At 36.8% G+C, this 27,683-nt stretch overlaps 2 protein-coding genes across 2 annotated transcripts; one reads left to right on the forward strand and one right to left on the reverse strand.

Moving 5' to 3' along the window:
• Positions 1-1,664: 1,664 nt before the first annotated feature.
• On the reverse strand, positions 1,665-5,439 carry LOC144441156 (protein SLC31A2-like). Its single transcript, XM_078130693.1, has 4 exons — positions 5,300-5,439; positions 4,009-4,078; positions 3,102-3,303; positions 1,665-2,547 (listed from the first exon to the last, which is right to left on the reverse strand). Exons 1-4 carry the CDS (start codon positions 5,306-5,308, stop codon positions 2,268-2,270), a joined length of 561 nt encoding a protein of 186 aa, XP_077986819.1. The 5' UTR covers positions 5,309-5,439; the 3' UTR covers positions 1,665-2,267.
• Positions 5,440-5,810: 371 nt separating this feature from the next.
• LOC144441307 (abnormal spindle-like microcephaly-associated protein homolog) lies at positions 5,811-26,740 on the forward strand. Its single transcript, XM_078130865.1, has 25 exons — positions 5,811-6,269; positions 7,424-9,494; positions 9,619-9,777; positions 10,044-10,277; positions 10,708-10,775; positions 11,334-11,475; positions 12,008-12,138; positions 12,289-12,464; positions 12,754-12,890; positions 13,463-13,548; positions 13,861-14,082; positions 14,708-14,912; positions 15,514-15,659; positions 16,212-16,343; positions 16,657-17,406; positions 17,557-17,576; positions 17,715-18,625; positions 18,764-19,295; positions 19,584-20,344; positions 20,480-22,638; positions 23,544-23,735; positions 24,341-24,533; positions 24,842-24,996; positions 25,721-25,873; positions 26,267-26,740. The coding sequence occupies exons 1-25, from the start codon at positions 5,811-5,813 to the stop codon at positions 26,534-26,536; spliced, it is 10,464 nt and encodes a 3,487-aa protein (XP_077986991.1). The 3' UTR covers positions 26,537-26,740.
• The last annotated feature ends 943 nt before the right edge of the window (positions 26,741-27,683 follow it).

A 27,683-nucleotide genomic window follows, 5' to 3' on the forward strand; every position in this document is an offset into this window, starting at 1 on the left:
TGAATAAGAAGGTTTATGTCACTATTGTTAATAACTGTTATCTCTTAATTATATACCTTACCATGTATACACTTTTTATTTGAATAAACATTTTTTTTAATTGAATGATATCAAAATGGCAATGACTGGTGATGAGAGTAGTATTGTCTTATCTATACATGCTATATTGCAAGATATAAAAAACATTCAGTGATGTAAATTATCTTAAAGAGTTTATTATTTTAAAAAATTTTGGTGGGTGGATTTGCTTCGGACTAAACTTGATCCTCTCAAACTTTGAATGATCAACTTCATGTGAATATTGTGCAAGTCAAGGAACTCATCAATGTATCCCTATCTCTCCAAGCAAACTCGATACTCTAAACTACTTCAAGTATAGGTACAAAAGGTTTATCATGTTCACTTACATTTACATCATTTACATTTACTCCCCCCCCCCCCCAGCTCCCCTTCCCTATCTTACAACAATGTAAGAACTTCATAATTCTTGCATTGTCCTTTTTGAACAATTGCGTAGAAATATTGTATAAAAGTGAGATAATAAAATATATGTGAACACCATCTGATCGCATAAAAAATGTAATCAAAGTGAAGTATAAAAGTCTTCGTAAAAGTTAACACTTATAGTGAAAACTATGATTATGAAATAATATTTTATGAATAACTGTTTTTGATTTGGTAATGTGTATTATCAGTTCAGAATAAAATTAGACCACCATCTAAAATACTTGACTACTTGCCAATATTACATAAAAATGTGAAAATGCAAACTTCCCAAACAGCCTCTTATGTTATCAAACGTGAAAGTGGAACAGTCTGTGTCAAACTAAACCCTATTTCCTGGTAAAGTCAGTGTACAAATACAAAATACACATTGACAACAGAACAGAATAGTTGTGGATGAATATGCACAAATGTTGCTAACAGAATCTTGTTTTTTACTCTATTTGGCAACAAAAACATTTATGAATAAAATAATGAAACCTGAAATAAAATGACGTCTGGCTCAACAAAATCTTACCAACAGTGCCACATTTTATCGTCTGGCTCAACAAAAATCTTACCAACAGAGCTACATTTTATCGTCTGGCTCAACAAAAATCTTACAAACTGCAACATTTTATTTCTGACTCACAAAAATCTTCCCAAAAGAGATATTTGTCAAGCAAGGCGATAAAAACATTTCAGGTTTTTACAAATTTTAATTGTATATCATAATGCTATGTCGATATTTTTAAATTCCTGGCAAGTGTTGTAACAACTACTAGACATAATTCACTGTGTTTATCAACGGTTTGGCATATGATGAGAATACTTCAAATTGCAACCTAAATAACTAAACAAATTATCCTATTACACATTGTTACTGTTAACTGATGAGATTGACAAATTAACTTTGTGTCTATCTACAAGAACTAGGTACAAGCCGTAGGTTGGCTATATTGGACTTTACAAAAGTTTGTATTGCACTATTTGCATAGGCATTTGCCATCATTACTTTTTCAACATTTTGCATCAATAACCCTGAAAAGTTGACCACTGTATACAATAGTTGAATAACGCTGTTTCAAAATAACATCCAAAGTATTTTTTAACTGCAAAGAATAAAATCTGTTACTTGGGAAAAAGATGACAAATACTTTTATTGATTTTTTGAGCTCGGAAGAGAAAAGATATGAACCAGTCATCATATTTTATTTGATGAATATCAGTCTTTCAAAGTTGATCCAAAAATTGGCATAATATTTCCAATCTCACCTCTAGAGGGAGCATGTTCTATCGTGGTCAAAAACATCTGATGGTTTTTTTCAATAACATCACTTAAGAAAAACTCAAAATGACATCAAAACTATTTACCTGCAAGATGAAAATCTGTTACTTAAAAAAGATGGTAAACATTGGTATGGATTTATACGTAGTTCTATGTAAATTTGTTTTAAATGGTATTCTGACACCCTTTAGGCAACATTCACAAATACTGCTGGAGGGGGGCGGGGAGAATTGAGATGGTACTTGAAAAATTGTTGGGATATGTGAGAGGGTATCTGAAAATATGCTGTGATTAAAAGGGGTTACTTGAATTTTTTTATGTGTGTGCAGTGGTATTTGAAAAAAAGAAGGGGTTAACAACATTAAATTTCCCAACCCTCTCCAGAGGATGTTTGTGTAGCTAATTGATTGAGTTTGAACGGCTACAGTAACAAACTGGATAGAATGAGTGCAGCGGAATCCAGTGACATAGGCAAACTACATTAAAGGGGACCATATCATGATTCAAGTGAGTCATAGGTTTGGTAACTCCGGCCAAGACTACTATTCTGTAAGCTATCAGGATCATCAGTCTCTGCAAGACGTTGCGTTTCTGGGATAACAATAGGTTGATTGAAAGTTTCCCTTGGAGTACCGAATAAGAAATATCCAAGTCCTAATCCACAGACCACTGCCACTAGAATATATCCATTGAATGTCATCACTGACAACATTAGTAAATATCCAATGATAATTTCAAGAAGATAAAACAGCGAATTTCCAACATGTAGCTTGAGTCTGCAATAACAAACAAGGAAGTAAAGTCAAGGTAAACTCAATTCTTAACATCATTCATACACAGTATATCATATACAGTTATCAGAAAGACAAAAGATTGTACAATTTGGCCACTAGGGGCGCTATTCCAGTTACTGAAGTTCCGGTCATTTCATATGTAATGTAAGGGTTACAAGAAAGGCATCCTAGATTTGACAATATGACAGCTAAAATTTGGTCATGTTCACTTATCGCATGGCAGTGCAGAAAACCGTCAACAAAATGAGTGTAAAAGAACACCATGTGTTCCTAAAAGAGTGTAACAGTAGTAGCTAGGCATGTCATGATTACTGGTAGTCACTAATAAAATAGTATAACAAGAACACCTTTGAAAATGATTGGTAAATTGTGTCTGTTCTTTTACACTACATTCTGGCCCTCACTTTTGAACAGCACTCCTAGTGGCCAAACCAAGAAATCTTTCATCACTCTAATAACCAGAATATATGGTGTATTCCCACATACACATAAACAACTTGTAAACTGTTTATACAAGTCAAATAAGAGTCACATACCTTCTTCTTTTGATATGTCCTACTGTTGGCGGTATTCTCAATGACTCCAAAAGTGGATTGTGCTCATTGACTACAGCATTAGTACCTTTGGCCTGTGTCAATGGATTAGCTATAGTTTTCTTGTACAAGTAGGTCCTTATAGACTTCAGTAATTCATTCAATATTGCCAGCACAATGAGTACTATTAATGCTGCTACCAATGCTGCAATGGAATATGGCAATGTTAGTTAGGAACTCTCTATTTCCAAAAGAACAATACATTGTCTGGAGAGTTGGGAACAAAGGTATAAAGACTGAATTTTATCTCAGCTGCTTCTCTTTATACAATCCTAAAATGCACAACCTTGCTGAAATAGAGTTTTAAAAATATCGGTAATCTAGCTCAGAAGTGGCCAGCTGAACACTGAGACAAGGCATTATGGGAAAGAAACTGTATTAGGAGCATCCTTCTCCTTTGTTGTCACAGCTGATCTCAGCATTGTGTAGCCACGGTTTCAACTGATGGTATGCTGGCTGATAACATAACACAGAAAGTCATATCTTACAGACTAATGGTAAATATAGTACAATATTGGAATAAGATTTATTGTCATTACATGTAATGGACGTTGTCTTGCATTTGTCAGAGTACAGAATTGTACAATAGATATGTTCACACTTCTAATGCTAGGGAGTCAGGGTTACGGTAAGGTCACAATAACAATAGGGTAACATCCCCTAACATAAACAAAATTTGTCTCATTAACCATGGATGAAAACTGTTCAGCAAAAAAAGGTTTCTCTAGTACGGTAAGCTTTTCTACAGATTTCCATTCTGAATTGGGACTTCATGACAAGACTATGTTGTATGCTTATAGATTTTTTGTATTCAAATCTTTCCTATTAAAGAATACAATAACACACTTACTGTCTGTTTGGCGAATATTAATATTCTGAAATAAAAGTGGTTCTATGTATTTGGTGAAGTTGAAGTACATCTGGAAAATAATATACAAACAAGTATGATCATCAAACAATTCTGAGATTAAGTTGAAATATTTACCTTTAATATTTCCCATATTTCTACCAGATTGCCCCAATTACTGGAATACTTTGTGTGACCATATGACTTGCCCTCCTTCTTTTAATACCTACACAATTCCTATACAACCTGCTCCCTCAATACCCTGACAAAATTACTACATCACTTCTAATCCATCGTCAACACCAACAAATTACTATAAACATTACTTGCCCCCCCCCCAACAACAGTATGACTAGCTCTCACCCCTCAGCACCAATAAAATAACTATAAAATGACTTGACCCTGCCCCCACCCCCCTCCCTTAATACCACCCTCAATACCAACAAAATTACTACATAACTTGCCCTACCCTGTATATTACAATAACAGTGTCAAAAATTGTCTGCAACGTTATAACTTTCAGTTTCCAAAAATTACAAACTATGCTGAAGTCCTATTACTGAAGAATCTGCACATTAACAATACTATTTTAACATGAGTCTTATTTATTTCACACCACATCTATAGAGGTTCAGAGTTTGGTGGTTTGCCAAACAATAGTTTACATATTAATAGTTACAATACATGTATTTAATGAAGGGACAGGTAGATTATGCATTAAAACGATTATTATATCTAGGGACTTGTCTGACCTCTACGACCCAGACAGTAAAACAGTCCATAAAGGGTAGACCAACTCTAACACTTAATGTGACTTATAAGTGATGGCATAACTAGATGTATGGTTACAAATGTAATCATTACACTATGAACTGCTAAGACATTACATTTACCTCACATATGTCGTCCAAATTTAAAGAACTTGCAATTTTATGTAAGATTATTACACTCCGGATTTTCTATGTTTCCAAACATGTTTACACGTAATACATTCTGCAGACAGCTTCATTTGTTTTTCAATGACATTGACAACATATTTGTTGTCGACTTTGTGCTTCCAAAAATTACTTCTGTTCTACATTATTTTGATGTAATTTTCTTTGAAAGACATTCAATCAAGGCTATTCCATTCATTTTCAGTCAAAAATAGTTTGATTTGCTGATTTACGTTATCTACAGAGGCCTGTGATTCACGAACACAAATGACCTCATATCATATACACTTAGACGAGTAGTAAATTTGATGATTTCTCAACCTTGTAGAGGGGCGTACTTCAATATTTCTGGTACCTACCTTCATCATCTTGCTGTAATCCCTTAAGAATGAACTATTGCATAAAGTAGGGTGTAAAAAGGTGATCTTGTTGTATCACCTATTTGTCATCTTTCGTCTAAAAATCCCTATTTCGACTAGTAGTCGCCCTTCTGAATCTGTCACAATTGAGGTCAGCTGACTGATCATGTGATAATAGTCATATGACACTAACCTGGTCAAGGGTCACAACGGAATTTAAATCGACAATTCCGACCTTCTGATTGGCCAATTTAAAATTTTGCAAGAAACAAAGAAGTTGATTGGCTGTGCTGTGTAGAGCAGGCAGTTGAGGGAAATCCAAGTGTAGTAAACATGTTAGTGTGACAGAATTTACGAATTTAGGACTTTTTGCGTGATTATGCTCGTGTTTTGCTCGTGTTGAACTTGGTTCACATGGGCTAGCATCCGAGAGCGTTCGTATTTTTGACAAATTGTGTAAATCCATCAGTTCTCTCCAACTACAACTTGTTAGTGGACTTGAGTCGAAGATATGGCTGCGGCCCTATCTCCGTTTTCTGGTGCTTCTTCTGTCGGAAGTCCAAGGGGAGCGTGGTTTTCCAGAACTCCATACCGAAATAGAAGTCCAAGGAAAGAAAGAGAAGAAACACCCAAGTTGCAGTTAACGTATTTTGCCGGCAAAACAATTTTGAGTTTCAACAAAGTGAAGGTTGGAAAGTCTAAAACATGCAAACTCCATGTAAGGAACCCACACGATTTCGAGTTGGAGCTCTTCCTTGAAAAATTTCCTTTTAAGAAAGGCTTCAGTGTTGCAGATGATACAACAAACTGGTTGTTACAGGGTGAGGAACAAACAACGATTAAATTCTTATGGACCCCAACAGAAGCTGGAAACATCCGGGAACTTGTTACTTTTAAATTTGATGGTGCTCATCGTCTGCAGATAATTTTACTTGGAACTGGAGTAGCGTCCCCGATCAAGAAAGTAAGTGTACCATAAAGTTTATTTATTTTCTAAAGCGCCTTTTCTATTTATTAATATTCAAAAGCGCAAATGAAATAATTTATTGGCATCATTTTTTTCAGGAAACTTTTACAATTTGAATGTAGATAATGATATACAATATTTAGTGATCATTATGAATATAATCTCACTACTTCACTCACCAAACTTCAAAAGTAGCTAGGGACAGTTGGTACCTATCATTTTGAGGTCCTCTGGGAACCCCTTCACTTTTAAGTTTTAGATTCACAGTCAAACATGGGGTTTCATAGTTAAAAAAAGATAAAACAGAGAAACACACAAACTATTATGGATTATAGTGGTAGCATGGATGAATATTAGGGAAGATACATCCATGGTGCATGGTGGTGTTAGTTGTATTACTCAAGTCATCTATTGTGTTTGGGAGAGGTTAGGTTGCACCATGGAGGTATAACTGTAAGGGGACATACCTCCATACTGACCAACAGCTACATATGATGAGGGGGCTATAGAAAGTCTAAGAAAAAATTACCCTGAATTTCATTCTGTTCTATATTAGCTTTCTAGATTTGTTTCTACTTTGTTACTTGACACTGAGTTTAGGACGAATAGCTTTTTACCTTATCGCTGTTTGTCATGCCCAAGTATCATAGTCATATATACTATATTCATACATGTAAAAAGATATTTAGATGAGAAGCATGAAATGCATTTTAATACCATGGAGGTATTTGTTATAGTATACTTCCATGTATTTACATGTAAAAGGTATATTGTCATGTCATGAGTTAGCTGCAATAATTGTAGCATTTGCTGTGATTTTGAGGGTTTTTTTGTCTGTTTTTGTGCCTTTTTTCATTCCAATGTTTAACCTGAATCAAACTTCGGAGCGAAAAAAGGCATTTGATGATTATTTTATCAAGGTATATTGTTATATCACAGCTACATAGTTAATTTCATTATATGTCTATCAGTTGTCATTACATGTACTCCAAGTTGTAAGAAAATTGTTTTTGGTTCAGCACCCTGAACATTTAAAGCATACATTTGTATATTTTTTATGGAAGTTTTTTGGAAGCAAAATATTTTCAGTGCAAGTTATTTGAATGTTTTAATAAGAAATTTGCCAATTGAAAGTCACCATCCTTCTTTCTTTTCAGAAAAAGAGAAGTAAATGGAATACAAAGAAGAGTGGAATTTCAGATCTAAGAAACAAATGTCTTCAGAACAGAAATTATCGCCCTCCTATGAAAACTACCACCATGTCAAAAAGTCAAGCAAAGTCAGGAAGCCCAGTCATATCACAGTTTGATGCTGAAAATGTGAGGCCAGCAGAAATAACTGAAAATAGACAGGATGAAATTCCAGTTGAGATGGATACCATTCCTATTACTCCGAGGTCAATGAAGAGATCCAGAACATTTGAATTATTGAATGCCTCATTAGATACGACACCTGTCATCGATGTTGACAGTCCCAGCCCGCTGAAAGCAACATCAAAGTTTGAAGCAAGGTTCCCACTGAAAGAAAGCCAAGCATTCAACATTAGCTTGAGTCCAGATCGAGGAAGATTATGCACAAAAGATTTTGGAGATATCAGCATTAGTCCAGAGGCCACTTCAAATGATGCCAATGATGCACTCTTGCAAAGTAGATTAACCTTTTGTGTTGGGAAGAACCAAACTCCGAGTATTCCTACTAGACTGAGTAGCAGTCCCAAAGATGGTGTTCCTTTTCCCCTTGAAGACAACTTAGAAATTCAACCAATAAGCCATGAAGCAGAATTTGGATCACTCAAGTCAGATGACATACACAATTTGCCAACAGAAAAAGATAGTACGGTAGCCACACTGGGTTCTATAGCAGAGGAGCAGAGTATAAGCCATATACTAAGTGACATCAAAGAAAGCTCACTGATTGAGAAAAACAGTCTAGTTATAACACCTGTTGTTTTAGAAGAAACACCAGCTAACCTCACTGCAAACATTGAGACACCTGTATTCCCAGACATGGTTTCTGATACATCACTGCGTAGACACAGCAGCACTCCACTCACAAGTAAAGGTAAAACTCAACAAGTCCATAAAGAGATACGATCATCGCTGGCATCTTACAATAATACAAAGACCAATGGAGTTAATGAAGAAACTAAAAAACCTGGAGATAGCCTCTTCAAGAAACCTCAGCTTCCTGTGAAACATAGGCAAACCAAACCTCAAAATGAACCAGAACAAAGGCGAAGATCACTCACTGGAAGACGTCGTTCCCTGGTATCTCAAACTGTGACAAAGGTACAGCCAACATTTCCAACAGAGTCTAACATATATCCACCTGATGTAGAAGCAAGGCGGCTAACAACAGTTATCGGAACCAAGACAGCAGCACCATCATCTCTGACAGGCAGAAGACAGTCATTGAATTCACAAACTGTAACAAAGTCTCAAGCACCAATGCAAAAGAAATCCACTGATGAGAGTGAGCACCATGAACCAGAAGCAAGGCGACTCTCAACAGCAACAGTTACAAAAGACTCAACTTCAAGGCGTCTTTCTACAGCCACTGTTACAAAAGCTCCTGAACAAAGACGTTTGTCTACTGCCACTGTTACAAAGAACCAAGATACAAGGCGTTTGTCCACAGCTACAGTTACAAAAGATCCAGAATTGAGACGACTTTCAACAGCCACAGTTACAAAAGACCCAGAATTGAGACGACTTTCAACAGCCACGGTTACAAAAGACCCAGAATCGAGAAGACTCTCTACAGCTACTGTTACGAAGAACACTGAAACAAGACGTCTGTCTACTGCCACAGTTTTAAAAGACCAAGAAGTAAAGCCACAACCAGTCACAGATATAGATCAACAAAAGTCTGAAAATGGAGTCGTCTGCAAGGAATTGTTTCCAGCAGAATCTGCTTCAGTGGATAGAAAACGGAAGTTGGATGATGATGCAAGCACAGTGTCAGAACAGGATAGTTTAATGTTGATGTCTATGAATGATATAGATATCACAGAGCAGGACAACACCATTGCTAGTGTCACAAGCCACGATATATTCCCCATTCACAACAGCATCATCACCTCTAAACCTAAGAGAGCAAAGACAAAGAGTGGGCCAATTGTAAGCAGAAAACCAACTACTAAGGGGAAGACTGGTACATATGCCACTTCAAAGCCAGTCAGAGGGGTAGCAATGGCTAGACTGGCACTACGAAAGACAACAAAAAGGAGTAAGTTAGTTTTAGAAAATTGCTTTTTTTTCTCGCTTACAAGCATAGTCTTTAGACTTATCTTTTAAATTCATATTATAGAACATTTTCAAATGTTGTTTCCCCATCTTTTTTTTGCTGGCAGGTATACCAAGTCATCCTAATCTTTATGCAGCTCAGAACATGTTTTACGATGAGAGATGGACAGAGAAACAAGAAAGAGGGTTTACCAAGTGGTTGAACCATATCTTGACTCCTGATGAAATGGACTGCCCTCAGGATCCAAAATGTAAAAATGCAAAAAGTAAGTGAAAGAGCACAAATCAGTGATTTTATGTAATTTTTGTTTCAAAAAGGATAATCCTGGAATGTAGGTTGTAACACTTCTCACTGCCATGATGGTGATTAATTCTCTGGTCAGGAGATTGGTAGGTATCTAAAGAATGAATGTAACCTGTCTGGTACCATCAATCAAAAACACATTTTATTTGATTCTTTTTGTCGATGCTGACACAATCTATGTGGTACTATACTGAAATAACACCAAGCAAAATACACGTATTCTTTCAGTTGATGCTGGCACCATCTGTGTTGTGAACCATGAAGACATAACATTGGCTCCAACCAAAGAGGAACTGTCACTGAAAACATACACTGCAATCAGAAGACTAAACAAACTACGTAAGGCAGCCTGTCGTCTTTTTGAAAGTGAGCCTAATATCAGAGTTGTCAAAAGATTGGAAGAAGAAATAGAACGTGGTAGACTCCGAGTCCGACCAGATAAACACATCAACAGAGACTATGGTAAGTGATGATTTGAACAATACACCATATTCTGGTTATAGGAAAGATAAAAGATTTCATGGTTTGGCCACTAGGAGTGCTATTCACAAGCCATTTTGGACTTTAAAGTAAGGCTCAGAATAGCCAAGTATTGTAGCATATAGACAACACGAAACAAAGTTACCACTCGTTTTCTCATATTGAGCCACTTTACTGTTTTATTTGCAACTACCAGTAATCAAAGCATGTCTAACTATGAATACATGGATTCTTTTATACACATGTTGTTCAAGGCTCAAGATGAGTTCCTTGACTTGCACAATTCACTAAGTCTTGAAATTCATCAAGATACTGACAAAAACTCCTCTCTACATTATTTCTATTCCCCATTCAAAAAAATGTCCAATTTACCAATTTTGATATGATTCTTGTTTGGTCTTGACATTGACAGGAGTCAGACAACAACTGCTTGAAATGATTATGTCTTTTAATCCACTCTGGCTGAGGATTGGTTTAGAGGTAAGTTTGTCTGTCAGATTCCTATCACAAGAGGGCAGCAGACTGGGCATAGCTCTTGTACAGATGAACATGTTTAGTTTTACACAGTATTCAGTGGTGTTCATTTAGTTTGTTTGCAATCATTGTAATAATGAAAAAGGATGTATGTACTCCAGAAGAAAGTAATAGTTTATAATAAATTCAGAGGAAATGACTGATAGTGTTCTTCCTAGAATTTGTCCACAAGAAGGCTCGTCAACCCAAACTCTTTCTGATCAGTGGTTGGTGACTAGAAAAGGGATATTTGCTGGTTGGAGACTAGAGCATCTAGATTCATGTTAGTCTGTAACCATTTTGACAGAAAGTGGTGGTTTGCAGTAAGAGAGCAGTGAGAACTTGGCACCCAGGTCCCTTGTTCAAGGGGAACACTGGTAGCATTTAATTTCAATATGTGTACGTGGCACACCAACAGTCACCAATTTCATCCATACAAATCAAAGCATTTTGTATGAACCTGTCAGAATTTCTTTGTGATTTTTGAGTTTTCATGTATTTCCAATGTTTTCTGTCTATCTGCAGACTATATATGGTGTTGTCTTACACTTGAGAAGTAACCTTGATGTGCATGGCTTATCCAGATTTGTTGTGTCTCGGTTATTAAACGATCCTACCATAGCAGCTGAGTATGCACACCCTAATGTTATCCACCTCTACAGAGATGGTAAGTCTGCACTTGTTGTAACTACAGCAGGGGGAGGGAGAGCTTTGTTCATAACCACCAACATAATACAGGTTTTGAAAAAACAACCATTTACAAATATACTGTAGCTGACAAAATGGCACACAGATCTTTGTGATTTACTGACAATAATACATTGTTGTTCCTGGTTTATTTTTGTTCAAGTTGTGTGACATCTTTTTTCAGAGAAGAATATTTTGTTGTTTGGATTTTTCTAAAAGTTAGTAACAAAATAATGAAGATTCTAATACACAAAGGGTTTTATCATTGCAAGTTTTGTTTTTTATTTTTATGATACTTTGTGATTTTTTTTATCTTTTCAGTTTGGTGTGATAATTTCCGAAATCTTTCTATTTTTTAAATACCTTGCATTCAAGTTGAGACATAGTTGAATTCTCAAGAACTAATTTCTTTGTTAGCAAATCAAATGCCATGCCTCTGAAAACAATTGTGCTTTCTTCCAATCTGATGCTCAATTTGTTTATCAAAAATGTTGATCCGTTTTCTTTTTAAGGTTATGAAGAAGCACTGGCCAAGTTCACACTGAAAAAGTTTCTTCTGTTGGTGTTTTTCCTTGACCGTGCCAAACTGACCAAACTCATTGACCTTGACCCTTGTCTGTTCTGCAAAGATGCAGAGATCAAAGTAAGTCTAAGAAGTAACTTAATTAGTACCTAGTGATCTAACAAGAGTGCTTTTCTGTCTTTTTGTCTGTCTGTCTGTCTGTCTATCTGTCTATCTGTCTGTCTGTCTGTCTGGGTATCAGTTACCACTCTTTTTATCATCTTATTACAGTCTAGCCGAGGTCTACTTCTACAGTTTTCCCGTGATTACCTGAGTGGTGAAGGCGATGTAACGCGTCATCTCAGTTACTTTGGTTACACTGTATCACATGTACAGACAGCTCTCCATGAGTTTGACTATGCTGTAGCCAATATCAGAGTGGATTTGAGAAGTGGAATTCGTGTGGTGTAAGTATCCGATATCTTGAATCAACCTTCCAATCAATTTTGGCCCTGATAATTTACTATTATATAAACCATATTTGGTAGTCCTGATAACGTATGTGCCATTCACCATATTAGGAATTCTGAAGCAATAGCATGTAGCTGTTCACCATATTAGGAAGCATATTGAATGGTGTATGTTCCCTGTCAAAACAGATATATAAGTTATGAATTAAATACATGATTGAAGACTTTAAAATATCCTGGCTGTAGTGGGGTTTTCTAACACCTGTGTTCTAATTTCCCAATATAGGAAAATAATGGAACTACTGACTGGAAACTGGCAGCTTTCTACTCAACTCAGAATGCCAGCTATTAGCCGTCTACAAAAACTACATAACATGGAGGTAGCATTGAAAGCCATGAAGGAGGCAGGCATTGATGTGCAAAGTAAGAAAAATATTAATACATTCTTATTATAATCCAGCCTGGGTTGTTAAGAAGTAAAACTGAAATACTCGCAACCCTTGCAGCAGTTGTCTAGAGATGCTACTGATTAGAACATCCTTTTATTTTAAAGCTGGCTTTGAAGATGATGAAAGTCTTCTGCTTATCGCACACACTATCAAAGTGACATGTATTGATACAAAATCAATAGTGAGTCACTCTGATGTATAGATTTATGCGATGCTCTAATATCAGATTGTTTATGTTTGTGAAAGTTAGTCACATAGTATATAATATCACAATATGACTAACTTTCACAGATATAAACAAACAAACTGATAAGAGCATGGTGTGAACCTGCATCAGAGGCATCTGCTGTTTATGTAGCTCTGGAGTTTAGTGCAATATAAATTTGATTGATGGATTGATTGATTGATAATATTGACAGTTTTGAAATATACATATTTTATTTAATAAGAATGTAACAACAGCACTTTAATGGCTATTTTCATTTGAAAAAAATTATTTAAAATTATGTTATAAGCGTGTTACAATTGTACATTATACTATTCTAGCTGGTGGTATTGACAATAAAACCATAGTAGATGGACATAAAGAGAAAACATTGGAATTGCTATGGAGACTTATTTTCCATTTCCAGGTGAGTGTTTCATCATTGGTAAGAAAACCCCCCTTTACACTGTCTAATTAGTATTCAGATTTGAACAGAAAATACACATTTTTTATAACCTTTATTTTATAATTACAAAAATGTGTTCTTGTCTAGTTTCATTTGATTATTTCATTTGTATTTCAAAATAAATTTGCTAGTGCTTCAGTTGTCAATTGGGTTGAAATGTGTAAAAATACTGATCTCACAACTTCCAAATGTGCAAGGCTTCTACAAGCATCACTTCTACAATGCTGTCATTATAGGGCATATGTTTAATGAGGAATGTGTTGGTTTTTGTAGATAAACGTCAGACTGAATGCAGAGAAGGTGAAGGAAGAAACTGCTTTCCTAAGGAAAAACCTGATACTTCAGAAGAAACTGGCAGCTGTGGCATTGTTAGACACTGTACAACCCAAAGACGAGGAACGACGAACTAGTGATCCCGGCTTGTACTTTAAGAGTGAAAGACTAAATCTCTTGTTACAGTGGTGTAAAGCTGTGTGTGCTTACTATGGCATGAAGGTATGTCCATATTAGTACCAAGCTGATTAACATCTGATCTAGGAGAAGGCTGTATTTGCTTTTTGTTTACCTTCAGCAGTTACTCATTGCACAAACAAATAAGAACGTAGAGGACAATCATAGTAGATATGAAATACTGTACACTAAATCTTTTCTCCTTGCTCAGACTTTAATTAAGTTAATTTTTAATAGTATTAGCCTGATCTCATATACAGACAGAACTGTAATAGTTATACAATTGGACAGAAAGTTTCTTTGTTATCACAGCTTTTTTATTGCTCCCCACTCAAGCGATTAACAGAGTGACCAAATTGACAAATCTCTAAGTTTATTTATGTAATGTACCTTTGCTCATTTGTCTGAACGTCATAACTGCAAAGTTTCAACACAGTGTAACATTTGTCATGGTAGTACATAGATATTATACTCCATAAGCATTTGACATTTGATTTGTACGAAACCTGAACCCAAGACTGAAATTTTCATTGTTAAATATACACTGTCATTTGTTCATTTAGCTTATGGCTGACAGGCAATGACTGGAGCACCATTCGATCTTTCAGTCTACTTGAACCCTATTCTTGCTTTTAGAACTCTAACCTTTAACCTTTTGTTGGCTTTTCAGATTGAGAACTTCACAGTATCATTCAGCGATGGCCGTGCACTGTGTTATCTGATTCACCATTACCATCCTTCACTGTTACCAAGTAGTGAAATCAAACTAGACACAACACAGTCACATCATGAAAAAGAGGAAGAAGCAGATGATGTTGATGAGACTGACAGTAACCAAAATCCTGATGGTACCTGGACTAAAACATGCATCCCATGTAAGTGTACAATATTTCTAATTTGTACAGCCATTGCAATTACTTTCCGACCAGTAATATTTCCAAATTACTTAGTAAATTATTATTCTGGGAATTGAGACATCAGTTTACTAAGATACACACAAACTAAAACTAGTATTGCAACATGTTGATACAACTAGTGATAAGATATTGAATGGATGTTGGTTTAATTATAGTCTCAGTAGGGTGGCTCTCTGAAAGCTAGTTCCATAAACCTGCAGTGTACTGTTTTGGAACTTCCAATGTCTACACTATGTTGATCGCAAGGTGATTATATCCACACACTAAGACACTGCTGCCACTCACTTGTATAATCTACATGTATCATGTAAAACAAAAATAATGTTAGTTTTTGTCCATCTTATAAACCAGTGCCTTGATTACCAGAATCACATAGTCATTTGGTTGAAAAAGCATGAGTTCATGATTTGATTGTTAAAATGGGGAGGGGGAGGGGGTTGATTATGCCATCTCTAATCATGACACTTATAATGAAATTAAACCCCCCCCCCCCCCCCTTGAAATGGCTGTTATAACAATAATTACTTGATCACTGATGAGTTATGCCTTCTTTCAACAGCTACAGGGAAACCAACTTCATATGAGGAACGACTAACCAATGAGAAGCACAATTTCAAATGTCTATACGATGCTGTAGCACAGCTTGGTGGAGTACCAGTTATGATCAAATCAACTGATATGTCTAATACTATCCCTAATGAGAAGGTAAGGTTATAATTCTTAGTGACCTGTCACACTTGATCAAACAATTCTAGTATAATGTTAATGTTGATGCATACCTTCTATGACACTACAATGACTTTCTGGTATTGCTAGAACAGTTGACTGCCTAGTATGGATTCCTCAACATTTTTTGATATGTATGAAAAATTACAGCATTGGATCATTTATATGTTATATCGTAATACCAGATTTGAGTTGCAAGTGATGGTAAAGTAGACTTCAGTAAGTAGGATTCTACAAGTGACTTTTCAATTTCACAATTTAAATCTATAAAATCTATAAACTCAGCTTGTGCCCCTTTAATCTGCAACACTTAATCTACAAGATAGATATTAACAGTGCAATAATATATTTGTGACTTCATTGTACTACATCTATATATCTCTACCAAACACACATGTTCAACTTAGTGAACATTTCTAGAAATGTACCAAGATGTTGGTCTATGTAACTGGTTAGCTGAAAGCGAACTGCATCAGCCTTACTACATTTGAAAACTTGACTTTTTTCGTTTTTGTTGCCCCATGTTTATAGGTTGTGATCACATATCTATCGTATCTCTGTGAACGACTTCTTGATCTGCGTGAAGAAACCAGAGCTGCGAGAATCATTCAAGCAACATGGAGAAGACATAAGCTAAAAAAGGTAACAAAAGAAACCCAGAGGGTGTTCACATATTGTTGAAGCTTACCTGTAATTTTCACATATCTGGTGGTATCTGACTCTAGAAAATTTCATCAAGTGCACAACCCGTGGACTGAAAGCAGATCTTATAATATTTCATAAACCGTGTGTTATATTCTTGTATGTTAAGAAGGTACATTGTAGAGTTCACAACATTGCAATCCTAAACCTTCTCTTACTTGAACTTCTACAAAGTACAGAATTGGAAATGATAATCAAACTAGTAAAGCTGACCAAGTAAAATAGATTTGTTAAAAGATTGTAATATTATTATTGTCCCATTTTCTTATCTTAGGCTGAGAAGCAAGCTCAAAAAATGAAGGAGTATATCGTTAAACTTCAGTCAGTGGTACGTGGTCACCTGGTACGTAGAAACCTTTCTAGAATGAGAGATGCAGTCCACAAAATACAGCAGTTCTACCGAGCCTACAGGCAAGGACAAAAACCAAGAGAAGAGTTCAAGAGAAAGAAAGTTGCTGTAGTTAAGATACAGAGCGGGTTCAGAGGAATGCTGGCAAGGAAAGAAGCTAGAAGAGAGAGGGCAGCATTATGTCTACAGGCTAGATGGAAGGGATACAACAAGAGGGTACAGTATCAAAAGTTAAGAACTGCAACCATCAACATGCAAGCTCTTGTAAGAGGCAGACAAGCCAGGACAAGGTGTGAGAAGATGAGACTTGAAAAAATTGCTATTGAGCAAGAACGTCAGCAGAAGATGCAAGCGTGCGTCACTATCCAAAAATTCTATAGAGGATACCAAGCCAGAAGCAGTTTCCTAGCAACCAGAAATGCTGTCATTAAGATGCAGGCTGTTGCCAAGTGTGCAATGGCTTTGAGAAAATACAACAAACTGAAATGGGCTACAAGAACAATCCAAAGTCACTTCAGAGCTCAGAAGGTGTACCAAAGAGAAAACAGACAGTACAACAAAGTGAAGGGAGCTTGTCTTACCATTCAGGCATTCTGGAAAGGATATCAAGCCAGGAAATTGGCCCACAAGCACAGAGCTGCTAGACAAATACAAGCCACATATAGAATGTACACAGCAAGTCAGAAATACAAGAATTTGAAGACTGCAACCATTAGACTTCAAGCACTTGTGAAGGGATATCAGAAAAGACAAGAATATCAACAGTTAAAAGAAGCAACTGTGATCTTACAATGTAGGTACAGGGCGACAATGACGGCCAGGCAGCAAAGAAAGGAGTTCCTGAAGTTGAAGGGAGTGACCATCTTAGCACAGTCACTGTTCAGAGGACACCTAGCCAGAGAGAATTTCCAAAATATGAAAAAGTCGGCAATTAAAATTCAGTCTGTATGGAGAGGATATGTAGTGCAAACTGAATATCAGAGATTAAAGAAAGCAGCTGTAACATTACAGAGCCTTGTCAGAAAACTACAAGCCCAGAGAAGATACCACAAAGTGAAATGTGCGACAAGCATCATCCAGGGAAGATGGAGAGCAACTCTTTCTGCAAGACAACAAAAACGAGATTTCCTTAGGTTCAAGGGTACAACTATTTTGGCTCAGAGTCTTTATAGAGGAAGGCTAGCAAGGAAGCATTTGCAGAAGATCAAAGCAGCAATCAAAATCCAGACCACATATAGAAGATTCAGTGCTGCCAAGAAATACCAATATCTAAGACAGGTAGTTGTCATGCTTCAGAGTGGTATAAGAATGTATCAAGCAAGAAAGACGTACACTTGTGTGAAGGCGTCTGCTGTTACATTACAAGCTCACTGGAGAGCTTATCTGATGAGAGAGAAAGAAGTACAAAGCTATCAAAGAATGAGAGGGTCTGTGATCAAGATTCAGTCCTATTATAGAATGTACAGAGCAGAGAAGAGCTACAATGAACTGAAAGAAGCCACTATAAGACTCCAAGCACTTGTCAGAAAGACACTGGTTCAGAAGAGATACCAAAACCTGAAACATGCAGTAGTTTCCATGCAGAGGTACTATAGAGCCAATAAGTTATGTAAGATAGAACAACAGAGATACCAGAAACTCAAGATGGCTACCATCACTGTTCAAGCCTTCTACAGAGGGTGTCAGGCTAGAAAGTATGTAAAACGAGAGAAGTCAGCAAGGTTGGTGGTTTCTGTCCTTAAAATGTACCTGGCAAGAAAGAAGTACATTGGACAGAAGGCTGCAGCAGTGACGATCCAAGCCAATGTGAGGGCATACCAAGCAAGACAGAGATTCCTTCAAGTTAAAACTGCTGTCCTGGTAATTCAACAGCGATATAGAGCAAGTGTAGTTGGTAAACGTGCCAGAAAAAGTTTCATTCAGATGAAAGAGGCTACATTATTGGTTCAACGTATCTACAGAGGTCAGTTAGCTAGACGTCATCTCAAGGAAAGCATCAAAGCAGCCGTAACAATTCAGACAGCTTACAGAGCTCACAGTGCATATGTGAAGTATCAGAAAACCATAAAAGCAACCATCCTGATTCAGTCTGTCTTCAGAGGATACAGAGCAAGAAATAGTTTCCTAGCAACCAGAAATGCTGTCATTACGATACAGGCTTTCATCAAAGGTGCAATGGCTCAGAGAAAATACAACAAACTGAAATGGGCTACAAGAACAATCCAAAGTCACTACAGAGCTCAGAAGGTGTACCAAAGAGAAAACAGACAGTACAACAAAGTGAAGGGAGCTTGTCTTACCATTCAGGCATTCTGGAAAGGATATCAAGCCAGGAAATTGGCCCACAAGCACAGAGCTGCTAGACAAATACAAGCCACATATAAAATGTACACAGCAAGTCAGAAATACAAGAATTTGAAGACTGCAACCATTAGACTTCAAGCACTTGTGAAGGGATATCAGAAAAGACAAGAATATCAACAGTTAAAAGAAGCAACTGTGATCTTACAATGTAGGTACAGGGCAACAATGATGGCCAGGCAGCAAAGAAAGGAGTTCCTGAAGTTGAAGGATGTAACCATCTTAGCACAGTCACTGTTCAGAGGACACCTAGCCAGAGAGAATTTCCAAAATATGAAAAAGTCGGCAATTAAAATTCAGTCTGTATGGAGAGGATATGTAGTGCAAATTGAATATCATAGATTAAGGAAAGCAGTTGTAACATTACAGAGCTTTGTCAGAAAACAACAAGCCCAGAGAAACTACCACAAAGTGAAATGTGCGACAAGCGTCATCCAGGAAAAATGGAGAGCAACTCTTGCTGCAAGACAACACAGGATAGAATTTTTAAGGCTGAAGGGAACTGCCATCTTGGCACAGTGTCTTTATAGAGGAAGGCTAGCAAGGAAGCATTTGCAGAAGATCAAAGCAGCAATCAGAATCCAGAGCACATATAGAAGATTTAGTGCTGCCAAGAAATACCAACATCTAAGACAGGCAGTTGTCATGCTTCAGAGTGATATAAGAATGTATCAAGCAAGAAAGACGTATAATTGTCTGAAGGAGTCAGCTGTTACATTACAAGCTCACTGGAGAGCTTATTTGATGAGAGAGAAAGAAGTACAAAGCTACCAAAGAATGAGATGGTCTGTGATCAAGATTCAGTCCTATTATAGAATGTACAGAGCAGAGAAGAGCTACAAGGAACTGAAGGAAGCCACTATAAGACTCCAAGCACTTGTCAGAAAGACACTGGTTCAGAAGAGATACCAAAATCTGAAACATGCAGTAGTTTCCATGCAGAGGTACTATAGAGCCAACAAATTATGTAAGATAGAACAACAGAGATACCAGAAACTCAAGATGGCTACTGTCACTGTTCAAGCATTCTACAGAGGGTGTCAGGCTAGAAAGTTTGTAAAACGAGGGAAGTCAGCAAGGTTGGTGGTTTCTGTCCTTAAAATGTACCTAGCAAGAAAGAAGTACATTAGACAGAAGGCTGCAGCAGTGAAGATCCAAACCAATGTGAGGGCATACCAATCAAGACAGAGATTCCTCCAATTGAAAAAAGCTGCCACAGTACTCCAAGAGAGATATAGAGCCAGTGTTGCTGGTAAACATGCCAGACACCACTTTATTGAGATGAAAGAGGCTACATTATTGGTTCAACGTATCTACAGAGGTCAGTTAGCCAGAAGTTATGTCAAACAAATCAAAGCAGCTGTAACAATTCAGACAGCTTACAGAGCTCACAGTGCATATGTGAAGTATCAGAAAACCAGAAAAGCAACCATCCTGATTCAATCAAGCTTCAGGGGATACCAAACTAGAAGTAGTTTCCTAGCAACCAGAAATGCTGTCATTAAGATGCAGGCCCTTGTCAAGGGTGCAATGGCTTTGAGAAGATATAACAAACTGAAATGGGCTACAAGAACAATCCAAAGTCACTACAGAGCTCAAAAGGTGTACCAAAGAGAAAACAGACAGTACAACAAATTGAAGGGAGCTTGTCTTACCATTCAGGCATTCTGGAAAGGATATCAAGCCAGGAAGTTGGCCCACAAGCACAGAGCTGCTAGACAAATACAAGCCACATATAGAATGTACACAGCAAGTCAGAAATACAAGAAGTTGAAGACTGCAACCATTAGACTTCAAGCACTTGTGAAGGGATATCAGAAAAGACAAGAGTATCAACAGTTAAAAGAAGCAACTGCAGTCTTGCAATGTAGGTACAGGGCAACAATGATGGCCAGGCAGCAAAGAAAGGAGTTCCTGAAGTTGAAGGGAGTGACCATCTTAGCACAGTCACTGTTCAGAGGACACCTAGCCAGACAATATTTCCATAAAATATTAGCTGCACGGAAGATCCAGACATATTACAGAGGATATGTTGCATGCAGAAACTATCAGCAGATGAGGAAGGGTGCCATTGTCATTCAGTCCAACTTTAGAAAATTCAATGCCACACAGAGATATCAGAAATTAAGGCATGCTGCTGTAGTTCTTCAAGTTCACTTCAGAGCATATACACTGAAGCAACAAGCTGTTGATGAGTACCAAAATCTGAAAAAATCAACGATTAAAATCCAATCTTTATGGCGAGGATACATCATACAAAATGAATATAAAAGGTTGAGAAGAACAGCTGTAACATTACAGAGCCTTGTCAGAAAACAACAAGCCCAGAGAAGATACCACAAAATGAAACATGCCACAAACATTATTCAGGAAAGATGGAGAGCAACTCTTGCTGCAAGACAACAAAGACTGGATTTCCTTAGGTTCAAGGGCACAACTATTTTGGCTCAGAGTCTTTACAGAGGAAGGCTAGCAAGGAAGCATTTGCAGAAGATCAAAGCAGCAATCAGAATCCAGACCACATATAGAAGATTTAGTGCTGCCAAGAAATACCAACATCTAAGACAGGCAGTTATCATGCTTCAGAGTAGTATAAGAATGTATCAAGCAAGAAAGACGTATAATTGTCTGAAGGAGTCAGCTGTTACATTACAAGCTTACTGGAGAGCTTATCTGATGAGAGAGAAAGAAGTACAAAGCTATCAAAGAATGAGATGGTCTGTGATCAAGATTCAGTCCTATTATAGAATGTATAGAGCAGAGAAGAGCTACAAGGAACTGAAAGAAGCCACTATAAGACTCCAGGCAGTTGTAAGAAAGACACTAGCTCAGAAGAGATACCAAAACCTGAAACATGCAGTAGTTTCCATACAGAGGTACTATAGAGCTAACAAGTTATGTAAGATAGAACAAGAGAGATACCAGAAACTCAAGATGGCTAGTATCACTATTCAAGCATTCTACAGAGGGTGTCAGGCTAGAAAGTTTGTAAAACAAGAGAAGTCAGCAAGGTTGGTGGTTTCTGTCCTTAAAATGTACCTGGCAAGAAAGAAGTACATTGGACAGAAGGCTGCAGCAGTGAAGATCCAAACCAATGTGAGGGCATACCAAGCAAGACAGAGATTCCTCCAATTGAAAAAAGCTGCCACAGTACTCCAAAAGAGATATAGAGCCAGTGTTGCTGGTAAACGTGCCAGACAGCATTTTATTGAGATGAAAGAGGCTACATTATTGGTTCAACGTATCTACAGAGGTCAGTTAGCCAGAAGTTATGTCAAACAAATCAAAGCAGCTGTAACAATTCAGACAGCTTACAGGGCTCACAGTGCATATGTGAAGTATCAGAAAATCAGAAAAGCAGTGATTTTGATCCAGGCTGCAGTGAGAAATCATCTTGCTGAGAAGCAAGTTCGGGAAGAGAGATTGAAGAGGTTTACAGCAGCCCTTTATCACCATATTTGTGCTATGAAGATACAACGATACTATCGCAATGCTAAAGCAATGGAACTGGCCAAAGAAAGACTTCATTCTGTTATTAGTATACAGGTTAGTCATGAGATTGATTTTCAAAATGTTGTACCTTTTTTGTTTCTCTTTTTCAGAAAATTCTTTCAATAGATGATTAGCATTTACAAAGTTGTTGTAGATGAATTTATAACTGCCGACATCAGATCAGGCCTTTGGCGAACAGAACCTGTTACAAACAAGGAAAGTAAACAAATGACTTGGATTTAATAACACTTAATAACACAGCAAGTTGGGACAGTTGGAACAGCAGAGGCTCGTATTACATTTCTTAGTTTGATAAGAACAGATTTATGGCCTCTTTAAGTGTGCATGAAATACTAGTGGAACCTCTAATTTGTTTTTGAACATGAACTGCTATGTAAAGAGGCCATACAGCTGTTCTTATCAAATGATGAAGTGTAATATAAGTCTCTGTACTTCCAACATGCTGTGCCAAGTGTTATTAATCCAATTCAGTTGTTTACTTTCCCTGTTTGTAACAGGTTCCATATGTCAACAGTTTGATGTCAGCCATAGTAGTAAGTTTTCATGTTTCAATATTGACTACCGATACATCAAATGTGTTGAAGCCTAGAGGAAACTCCAGATACTATTTTCTAGTCTCTTGCCCATGCCATTAACAATTACTGTTCATATTTCTACCTAGCTGTTTGTACTTTCTCCCTGTTCTTGTGGGAATTAAATTTCAACTCAGTACAATTACATTCTTCAAAATTTACCATTACATTCGTTTCAACCCAGCCTCGAAAGCATATAGATGTTACTAGATTACATGTGTTGGTTACACAGTTTGTCTTCACATTTATTGTAAGAATGGGAATACACACTGTTGAAGTTACAGCACAACTCATATGGATAATGTCGGCTATAAACACCAGGGTGTCCACATTCTAAATTGTCAAACTTTTTTTTTTTAATTTCAGAGGTGGGTTCGAGCTAAACTTGAACGTCAACGCTTCAAAAAGCTTCGCCGTGGCATCATACTTCTCCAGAGGCTTGTACGCCATCAACAAGTCAAATGCCACCAAGCAGCAACCAAGATTCAAGCTGCAGCAAGGATGTACTTAGCAAAGATTGATGCTGAGAAAAGGAAGAAAGCTATTCAGACCCTACAGGTTAGTTGTAACTGTTTATAGCTGTGTTATACGGTCTTTTAGAGTTATGACAATGGTAGATGAGCTATCAGCAAGTTAACACAGACACTAACTGTTATACGACAAGTGATGTAAGCTATGAATGGATGTTGCTATAATTACACTCATGGTAGGGTGGTGTCTCTAAAAGCCAGATTTTCTCAAATGACCACACATTCAACCTTGTTCAGTATTTACACTATCTTGATTACAGGGTGATAATATCCACATAACCGAGGCACCGTATAAAATCACTAGTTTTAGTTTTGTGTCTACCTTTCATAAGTTGTTTATCATAATAATGCACTGTATATAGATATTTGTATGTTGACAAAGATACTCTTGATAATAGCCCACATTGGGATGGTTTGATTTCTGCTAAAACTGTACCGAAATAAAGTTCTTGATGTAGTAAGGGGACTTGAAACCAGTCACTTTGGTAATCATATGCTCAGTAGTTAGTAAACATGTCTATGTGAGCATGTGGTTTTTCTTTATAACCTTTCAGTTTTATTGTCATGGCGATTCCCAAAGATACATGTAGTGGTTTTCTGACATTTTTGTTCTTTCTGTTACTATGTAATTAGGCACTGTGGAGAGGACGACAAGTTCGCACATCCATTAAGAGTAAAAAACTGAAGATGATACGTGGACGACTTCAAGAAGCAAATAAGAACGCAACTGAGCAAATGAAGCTGTGTAACAGAGTAAGCACGGCACTGGATTTCTTGCTTCATACAAGAATGATGTCACATCTCCTCACATCTCTAGAAAGCCTTGGTAAGCAACTCAGATTATTCCTCTTCTAAACAACTATTAATTACTTGTGTACAAACAAATACCCCCTTGGGAGAAGAGGACTAGTTGTCAAATTCACAACTTGTTTTGTTTACATACAGCTATGTTGTCATGACAGTAAATATTTGTCATCCTTGTTACTTCCAATGGTTTCCCACCAGTTTTCTTTGATGATGTACCAATTGACGTTTTGTAGATATGTCAATGTCAGTTCTCTCCTGTACTATGAGATAACTACAGTCTGTATGTTTTGTCTTAGCTAATCCTTTCCAACTAATTCTGTTTTGCAGAGGTTGCTACGAGGTTGTCCCCCAAGTGTTGTGAGAGGATTGCAGCTAACAATGCAGTGCATACAGTGTATGAATTGATCCGTAGTTGTAATAGAAGTTTACCACATATGCAGGCCATCTCATTCTGTATCAGTATACTCCTCAATTTAGCCAAGGTAAGAAAAATGTTTGATGTACATGTAATACTTTATATCGTTAATACATGGACATTTCCATCTTGAAAATCTGGTGTTTCTTGTTATCAGAAATGTGCATCACATTTATGCACTTTATATACATAAGCTTGTAGACAAGTTAAAGAAATGAAAACTTTGTTTTGTTCTGAGAAATCTATGTATGAAAGATGACAGGGTAGTAGGCAGTACCATCAGTTGATGTCCAACCATCTGTGTAGTGTTGATTGTTCATTCCCCAATATTATAACACCATGGTTTTTCTAAATAAGTGTGTACAGTGTATACTTCTTGAAATAGTTATAAGGAAATGGTACAATATATGAATAGAAACAAGAAAAAAAATTCACTATTAGAGAAAAGGACACATCAAAACACTAAGGGAAAATAATAAAGAATGAAGGACTGTGAGCTTGCTGTCAATATGCAAAAATATGGAAAACAAATTATCGTAGTCAGTTACAAAGTCACATGACTTGGAATAACACCCCCCCCCCCCATCCCCATCCCATGTGTCGTCAAACTTTTGTTGTTGTCCCTTTGTTTTGTATGCATCTCTTTCAGTCTACACGTAGTTAACTCATCAATTCTTCACTGAAATAAATCATGGAATTTCATCCTATACATATCAAGTACAGCAAGTAAAATTTCTGTATATATTTAGTGTTCAGGTATTGTGAATTGTACTCTTATTATGTTTGTACAGTATGAAAACACAGTGTATGCAGTGTATGAGGTCCCTGACTCAGTGTCTACACTAGTTGATCTAATGCAGATCTACAGAGGCAAGGGATGTTCTATTTTCACCAAGAGTTGTACACTATTGGTTGTTATCTGTCGGGACAGAAGAAGATCACAGGTAATTTACACTTTATGTACACACACACACACACACACACACACACACACACACACACACACACACGCATGCACGCACGCACGCACACACACACACACACATACATACATACATACATACATACATACATACACACACACATACATACATACATACATACATACATACATACATACATAAATACATACATACATACATACATACATACATACATACATACATACATACATACATACATACATACATACATACATACATACATACATACACAAACACAAGAAGTTGTATAATACTAATTCTTGAAACACAATCAAATACTTTGTTTATGCACATACTGCTAGTTAATTTGTTCATTAACGTTTTTTATTAATACTTTATATTTCTTGTTTACAGGAAATTCTTCAAATTACAAAGACTGTGGAGAAAATAAGAAGTATTCATTTGCTTAGTACAAGGCAGGAAAAATTGAAACAGCAAAGAATCAAAGCTAATCTTAGCAAATCTCTCAATAACTTTTTGTCCACAACCCTGGATACCACAATGTCAAGACAACCTCAGATTCAACCTGAGTGGGTTCTTCACCGAGAAAAAATCACTGAGATATGCGATCCCATAGAGGCAATCACAGCTGTTATGAGTACTTTAAAGTTAAAGGGAAAATAGATATACAAGTAGTTACTTACAATGTCATAAACTTTCCAATCTAGGAGAAAATGTATGATCTGTTTAAATAGTGATATATCAAAAAATTGTTTTATAGTAGTTATTCAAGACATTTTAAAAATTTGTGATTGCTTCGTTAATACTGAAGTTTTCTAACAGTATAATTTCATGTTTGGTTAGAAGTTGGACGATTGTACAGTTCTGTAGCCACCCAATTATGTACATGTGTAGTTTGTTTTCTTCAAATTTGTCATCATTTTGTTGAGTCAGAAATTAATGTTTAATCACAGTGTTCAGTAATATACATGTTTGTCTTTCTCTGTAGTTTCTATCCACTTTATAGTATATCTTTTGTAATGATAATAGACTATTATAATTTTGTAGTTTATTTTTATCAATAAATGTGTATACATTATTGTGTGAAGGGTTTATCTGCAGATGTGATTGTATTGTACATGTGAAGTAAATGTGGGCTATCCAAGGTATGGTATATAGTGTCAGTTTGCCATGCTGTGCATATGGTATATTGTGTCAGTTTGCAACACTGTGTCATATCATGAATTAGACGCAAAATGCCTCAGTTCAGTAGATATTATTAAAATTTATATCAAACGTGTCCATGATTTGCCTGTAAAACTTTGCTGCCACCATGCAACAAAAGAGAACATTCCTTTGTTTTATGAAAATGCTAGGCCTCATGCACGCTACCTAGCCTTTTGTCGTTGAGGGCTGCACCCGCAAGAGGCTGGGTAACAGCAACAAAGACTGCATGCACGATAGTCGATAGAAGGTGTACGTGTGTGTGTGTGTGGGGGGGGGGGTTACTTGACTGAAATATGAAGGGTTTGAGGGTACTATAGCATAAACAAACGTTGGCTCTAATTACCAAGAAAATCGTTGTGATATGTTCCTGTCTAAAAAAGTGACATTTTTCTATTGGACTTGTCAATAGTCATACCCTGAGTCATACCCAATATAATTGATCAAATGAAATGTGTGGCAGTGTTGTGCAGGCTACCATATTTTTGGCGAGCTTTAGAAAGCTGAAGACGAAGGTGTGTACTCTACATGGAAAAGTATAAACCACGACATAAAAAAGAACCCGTTGAGTCCGATAAGACCCACAGTTGTATCCAGAGAACTGATT

This window comes from Glandiceps talaboti, chromosome 10 (genome assembly GCF_964340395.1).
Source record: "Glandiceps talaboti chromosome 10, keGlaTala1.1, whole genome shotgun sequence".
Classification (NCBI taxonomy): Eukaryota; Metazoa; Hemichordata; class Enteropneusta; family Spengelidae; genus Glandiceps; species Glandiceps talaboti.

Bases quoted from the DNA above. Each gene is read 5' to 3' on its own strand.
- LOC144441156 (XM_078130693.1), bottom strand. The intron at 3,304-4,008 runs GTAAGTGTGTTA...ATTCCATTGCAG, and splicing joins TAATATTCGCCAAACAGACA to CATTGGTAGCAGCATTAATA. The intron at 2,548-3,101 runs GTATGTGACTCT...TTGTTATTGCAG, and splicing joins GGACATATCAAAAGAAGAAG to ACTCAAGCTACATGTTGGAA.
- LOC144441307 (XM_078130865.1), top strand. From the start codon at position 5,811: ATGGCTGCGGCCCTATCTCCGTTTTCTGGTGCTTCTTCTGTCGGAAGT. The intron at 13,549-13,860 runs GTGAGTGTTTCA...TGGTTTTTGTAG, and splicing joins GACTTATTTTCCATTTCCAG to ATAAACGTCAGACTGAATGC. The intron at 25,874-26,266 runs GTAATTTACACT...TCTTGTTTACAG, and splicing joins GGGACAGAAGAAGATCACAG to GAAATTCTTCAAATTACAAA.